A 7,365-nucleotide genomic window follows, 5' to 3' on the forward strand; every position below is an offset into this window, starting at 1 on the left:
CGAGGCCCCGGGCGATTGCCCTGTTCGTCATCCCCTAGCTCAGGGCTGCCACTAATTACTGCCCACTTGCGCCAGGCTAATTGCTAATTACTTGTCAAAATGTCATTATTCCCTGATTGACTTTACCCTAGCAAGTGGGCTTAAAATTTAAATAAATAATATAATTATTTTATATAGAAATATTATACTTATTAACATTAAGAACCAAGAAATTGTGAAAGTAGCAACGCTAAACGTAATAAATGCATGACTGTATAGTAATTTTAAAGCTCGTTTAATGCACAGGCCTAGGAAAATTGGCTGGTCAATTCAACTTAATAGCTGCAACATTATAGCTTATCAAGAAAAGGAGACGACGAAGACAATTATTTTTAAATAACATATACAAGTACATAAAATGTATAAACATTTTCTGTGGAAATACGAGGCGAAACAAAAACACCAATGCATCGTGATAATGTTAAGAGTCTCTTTCTTGATAGTATTTTTTTCACTCAGGTATCTATGAGGCACTAGGTAATAACGGAGAGGAACTAGGTTCAGATGGTGACTGTACGCTGACAGTAGGTATGACCTGTGCCGGTCGTTCCAACTCGTGTATTTCCACAGACTCCTGTGGTACTCCGGCTAGCACACGTCGTCTCTTCCACGCTAGGTATCCTAGGGCGACTAGGCTGCCCACTATCAGTACCACTGCGAAGGTCACTCCTGTAGCCGAAGCGGTCGACATAGCGTACATACCTGAAATATTAATAACAAAGTTTAATAAGAACATTTTATATTGTCGTTATTATGTTGGTTTCACCGTAACGTCGTAACTTCTGATTTTTTAAGTTCGTTACATGTGACAGCTAAGTAGCTGGCAGCAGAAAGAAGTGGCTTACTGTTGACAACATGCTCGTGTTGCCCACATGGCAGGAAAACCATCTATGAAATGATGCGGGCTCTTAGACTGGCCATAGACGGACTTATGGACAGATTAGGTATATGAAATTTCAAATTATGGAAACTGCAGATTGCCGTGTGGCAACCGAATTTTGCAGTCGGTTTCGACTGCAAGATGCGGTCCGTCTATGGCCAGTCTACGTGTCTAATCTAAACACACCAAGGCCGAAAATAAGCGGCCGAAGTTCGGCATGATTACGCCAGCAATGCGCTACGCATACAATATAACGTGACGTTATTTCTGCGTGGTGTGTCATCAGTAATTTTAAATACATTGCAGGCGTAATCATGCCTAACTTCGGCCGCGTATTTTCGGCCTAGTGTGTTTAGGCACTGAGCAATTTTCCTGTTGTGCGTGTCATCGCCCGCGCGCGAATGGTCCGCATGCAAGTAGCCTGCAACCTATCATTTCATAGATGGTTTTCCGGTCATGCAGGCAACACGCGTGGCCAGGAGCGTGCGGTCCGTCTAATGGCCAGTTATAACCAGCCTATACCTTCGACCTCCAGCATGATAACATCCACGCCCTCCTTGCCGTCGAAGCCGGCTCCGCACGTCCACAGGCCGCCGTCCTCGTATTTCGCCTTAGCGAGCGTCACGGCGCAATCCCCGCGGTCCAGGCTGCGGTTCGCCGGGAAGTAGTACTTGCCGAGGATGGCACTGGAAAAAAAGAATAAAAAGTTTTTTATAACCTCCCCGGTGTTCTGTCAGCTAGCTATGTATAATAATATAGGCGATTCCATTATCGCGGGTGCAACATTTTGACGCACTTAAAGCGTCCTACTGACAAAATAAATAAATAAAACACATTTATAAATAAATTATCTTTTGAAGGGATACATTTTAACTAGTTCAATCATAAATTGTAAATGAAAACTAAAATTAAATCTAAGAAAAGCCACAAAACATGTTTGAAGTACTATCGCGGGTGCAACCAAATTGGTCCTCTATTAAGAACTCGGACGAGTCCATTTGAGAATACTGTTAATTGTGGAACTTTAAGTAATTTATTAACCCATATTTCAAAAGTGTATAAGACAAAGAAATGATTTAACTAGATACAATTAATATAAGTAATTAGTACTAGGAATTATTAACAATTTTCACGATCGCGGGTGCAACATCGGAATATCGCGGGCGCAACGAGTCTAAAGAAATTGAATTTATTCATAAGTCTGCGACTAATTTCTACATTTTTGATATGCAATACATAATATTATTAGTAAATTGTAATAATACTATTTAAAATTTTATTATTTTTTAATTATCAGTCATTTATCGATCTGAGAACAGAAATCATCTAAATCACTAAAAACAATTAAATAATGTAACTTAAGCAAACCTTTTTCGATGTATTGTTATAAAAACCGAACTACAGCACACCTTTAATTCAAAATTATCATTTATAATTTAAAAGAATATGGGAGAAATTATAAGTAAAATATTTTTTTCAAAGAAAAATATTAAATATTTAACATTTTTCCTGTCATTTGTAGCATTTCCTCTAAAATATTTAAAAATAAAAGAATATAAATCATCATTTTGAAACATCTGTTAAGTAATACATGAAATATTTCGAAAAATATAAAACACGATGTGACTCCATTCAAATTTTTATAAATCTTGTTATTACATGTAAAGTAATAATAACAAATATAATCTAACGTTATTGTTTATTTTAATAATATGAAATAAGACGAAAATCACTAGAATAGTCAAAAAATAATTTGTTGCATTTCCAATTGTACTGCATCGATCGCGGGCGCAACCACTTTAAAGGTTCTGTTTTTTTTATTAAAATAATAAAATAGTTTGTTCCAATGATTAATTCTAATTTCCCTCACATTTCTCCTGACTTTCACAAAGTTTTAAATTATTAACAACATATTTTAGCGAGAAAACTAAACTTATGTACCTTTTTTATCGCGGGTGCAACCATGGCAATTTTCCTTTAATAATGTTTGAAAACTATTTCAAAATTGTTGTTTTTTTGCACCAAAATAGAAACTTATATTATACAGTCAATATTATGTAATGAAATTCAACTTCGAGATAGTGATTTAGAGTAAAAATGATCATGTGTGGCATAAGCAGTTTTTCTCGCGCCGTTAGATGATATCACTTCAAAATGCTCTAAATCATTCAAATTACAATTTTTACTCATAAAAGTTCTTTTGCTAGTAAATATACATCTTTTTATCTATAATTCAATAAGAAAATGTAACAAATGCTAGACTTTCAAAATTCGTGTTGAGGGTCGTCTCTAGCGGAATCGCCCTATAGATACCTACATATTATGACTTAATTATACTATGATGTTCAGTCAAGATGTTGAACGTCCGTCACGTCAACAACTTGATGAATTGTCCTCAGTCCTTTAGTCATTCAATGAACGCGCTAGTCATTCAATCAAATAGCAGATTCAACCAGATGACTGCGGCATTTAGACCATAATATCAAAGGATTTACGCTGTTGGATATCAGTATCGATATCGAGTAGGTATTGGGACAAAGCCCATGAACAAGTAAAAAATGTGAATACCAAAAATCGTCAAGCCATTATTATACCTAATTTATAATAGAGAAAATAATAATATTTACTTTGAATAAGAAAAGTCGTTAAATAAAATGTAAGCAGTCGTGAGTTTCTAAGCAATAACAAGATAATCTATCGTTAGTAACAACATTATTACTATTTACTACTTACGAGGGCTGCTATTTATGTATCCGGAATTAAAAAAAGAAACAAACATATATCATTTAATATGGTTTTATTGCTTTTCAAAATATTCGCCGCGATGATCGACACACTTTTGCATACGCTGGAACCAATTTTCATAGCACTTTTTCCATTCTGATTGAGGTATCTCCAAAACGTGCATTTTGAACGCATCAACAGCCTCTTCGCGGCTCGAAAAACGTTGACCACGTAATTTGTTCTTCGCGTATGGAAATAAAAAGAAATCGTTAGGTGCCAAATCAGGGCTGTACGGCGGATGACCAGTCAATTCGATCTTTTGACCCTCCAAAAACTGAGTTGTTTCAGCTGAGGTGTGACAGCTAGCATTGTCGTGATGTAATATGATTCTGCGTTGTCGGTTGTCCTTTCTTATTTCTTCAAAGACTTCTGGTAAACAAATGGTCGTATACCATTCAGAATTAACCGTTTTACGATTCTCTAATGGCACTGTAGCCACATGTCCATTAATTCCAAAAAAACAGGCGACCATTTGCTTCAAAGTACTTTTTGCACGAGTAACTTTTGTTGGTTTCGGCTCATCTTGGAACACCCACACCGTTGACTGTTGTTTAGTTTCGGGGTCATATGCATAGATCCAAGATTCATCACCTGTGTAGATATTATAAACGGCTTTTGACGTACCACGGTTGTATTTTTTTATCATTTTTTTGCACCAATCGACACGAGCCCGTTTTTGATCGATTGTCAAGTTGTGCGGAATCCAACGCGAACATATTTTTTTTACAGCCAAATGTTCGTGTAATATCATATGTATGCTCGTCATACTTATGCCTAAGGACGCCTCTATCTCGCGATATGTAACATGACGATCACGCATTATTAGTTCCCGCACAGCATCTATATTTTGTGGGACAACAGCTGTTTTTGGGCGACCTTCTTTATTTTCATCCGTGAGCATAGACCGCCCACGATTAAACTCACTGTACCAGTGATAAACAGTGGTTTTTGATGGTGCTTCATCTCCAAAAGTTGCGGTGAGTTGAATAAAGCACTGTTGTTGATTTAGCCCACGCCGAAAATCGTAGTAAATCATTGCACGAAAATGTTCACGCGTTAAATCCATGGCAAATGAAGACACGCAATTTTCAAAATGACGCCACAATGGAAAAATAATTGATAGTCACATGAAACAAAATGTATTCTTCAACCAAAGAGTTCTATTTTCAAATGTTGTAATTACTTTTTAAACATTGTTCTTGTAAGTGGCCAGTTCCGGATACATAAATAGCAGCCCTCGTATCTACTATCACCAGATAGGTCAGCTGCATCGGAGGCGCCTACGAAAAAGATTCTTAAAATATAATAAACTAGATCAGCCTTTCTCAAAGTGGGCGATAGCGCTCCCTTGTGGGCGCCGAAAGTTTTAAATTGAAACAATGGGGGCGCGCTAAAATATAATTTGTTCTTAAAGTGGGCGGTAGACAAAATAAGTTTGGGAACCTCTGAACTAGATGATGATGGCAACTTCATTGTGCCAAAATGCGTTTATCGCGCCGGGAACCGTACATTTTTCCGGCATAAAAAGTATCTAAAATCCTTTCGCGGGACACAAACTATTTCCGTATCAAATTTCACCAAAATCCATAGAGGAAAATAATACACGGGGCAAAATCAAAATCGGTTCAGCGGCTTAAGCGCGAAGAGGTAACAGACAGACAGAAAGATACACTTTCGCATTTATAATAGTAGTATGGATAAAATATAATCTATATGGATGCTAAATTAAAGTTAAGTACCTACCTAATCATTAATGAGTGAGGCAGTAAGTAGGTACTATCAGAGAAGTTGATTCCTAGGTACATGAGGGACTTACGTAGTTCACAATTAACATTGAATTGACATGATCCGACCAAATAACGTTGGTCTGTCAGCTGCCTAGGAATCAATTTCCTCCATGGTACCTAATGGTTCTGATTTAATGGAACTCACTTGGAAGCGTTCACAGTGGAATCGATACTGAACGATTGGCCGTTGGGTGGTTCGAATCTGCAGTAGCTCAGAGGAATATAGCCCTTGGTGGTCGCACAGGATATAGTCACCGGCTTGTTATGTTTCACAGTAATATTCGGTTGTATGGCTGCTAGCTGGTCTACTATGCGTACTTTAATTTTTTTAATAATCTCCAGCCGCACAGATTTGAGCCCAATGTGACATTTCCATTCCCCACTGTCTGTGGGCTTTGCTCTTATTTTGTGAATGCATTTTCCATCGTTAACCGAACTTTCTGTGAACCTGTAAATTAAAATATACCTAATATTACTAGATGACGCCCGCAACTCCGTTGCGCCAACCAAAGAGAATATAATCACTATGTTTTAGGGCCAACATTCGTTTATCGCGTGGGAACCGTACATTTTTCCGGGATAAAAAAAAATCCGGGAAAGGACATAGGCTACATGTCCTTTCCTGGGACTCAAAGTATCTCCATACCAAATTTCAGCAAAATCGGTTCAGTGGTTTGGGCGTGAAGATGTAACAGACAGACAGACAGACACACTTTCGCATTTATAATATTAGTATGGATAGATTATTAGGTATAATAAAACAGTGACAATATCAAGTTACGTTGAGGACTCAAATACATGTAGTCTACTGTAGGGAGTAGGGAACACTTAAAACGAATTCCTTGTAGGTATTTAGTTTAAGGTAGGTAAGTAATTTTTTCACTAAAAACGTATTGGTCATATATTCCTCATAAATCATAATCTATAGTGCCTAGATCCTTATCCAGAGGTCTTATTTTGCAAATAGGACCTGAGTAGGAAATAAAGGATTAAAATTAAAAGGATTGAGTATTGACTACGCGTTTCTACCATTCCTCTTACCTACTTGATAAAATAGGTAAGGCAGGTATTAGGTACAAGTTTTGTGCAGTAGGTGCCGGCTTAGAAACTAACCCATTAATCCCCAAGCAGCACCCGGCTGTAGCATAACAATTGAAAGTCGGTTGTGTCTGCGATTCCCACGATCGAGGTAAGTACTAATCTATGTTATATATAACTAGAAACCAAGAAGTACTTACGACGATCGGTTTCCACTTGGATTCACAAAGCCACAGTAATTTATTGGGAGATCCGACTTGCATTCGATTTTGATGTTTTCGTTCTCGAAAGCCAGTATCGTTTCATCACCATCGAAATTAAACACTCGTAATGCTAAAACAGATTGTTTAAGGCGTTAGAGTTACCAATCTTTTAACATGAGCAGCGAAAAAAATGTTGTTCCAAATTCAATTTGAAACAAATTCGCATTCACGGAAACACAATCTTGATATTTTTTTTTACTTTTAAGGTTTATTATACTAATTAAAATCACATATTTTTGTACCATTTGTATGAATAAACAATATTGTTGTAATGTAAATAACTAGCCGCGTCCGAACAGTTAACATTTTGAACCCACACTGATTTCAATGCACTACCCTCATAAATTTTATCTCAAAAGTCATTAGGTTAATATTCGTATGGTTATCAGCTACGGCTATTACAAATTTCGTTAATGATACCGTAATTCGTAAATAATCTGTGAAAAATAAGACGGTTTTGTTAACTAATGTTAACAATCGATTGTTATAGATCATCACATATTATTTATACATTATTAATATTATGTATTTAAGTAGATTAGTAGTATTGTCTAAGTTAAAACTTTTATAAATA

The 7,365-nt window shown here is 36.6% G+C and overlaps 1 protein-coding gene across 1 annotated transcript; it reads right to left on the reverse strand.

Moving 5' to 3' along the window:
• Window positions 1-220: 220 nt before the first annotated feature.
• On the reverse strand, window positions 221-7,176 carry LOC121728675. Its single transcript, XM_042116901.1, has 5 exons — window positions 7,034-7,176; window positions 6,729-6,861; window positions 5,636-5,938; window positions 1,442-1,605; window positions 221-741 (listed from the first exon to the last, which is right to left on the reverse strand). The coding sequence occupies exons 1-5, from the start codon at window positions 7,095-7,097 to the stop codon at window positions 503-505; spliced, it is 903 nt and encodes a 300-aa protein (XP_041972835.1). The 5' UTR covers window positions 7,098-7,176; the 3' UTR covers window positions 221-502.
• Between the last annotated feature and the right edge of the window lie 189 nt (window positions 7,177-7,365).

The sequence above is a fragment of the Aricia agestis genome, chromosome 7 (assembly GCF_905147365.1).
Source record: "Aricia agestis chromosome 7, ilAriAges1.1, whole genome shotgun sequence".
Classification (NCBI taxonomy): Eukaryota; Metazoa; Arthropoda; class Insecta; order Lepidoptera; family Lycaenidae; genus Aricia; species Aricia agestis.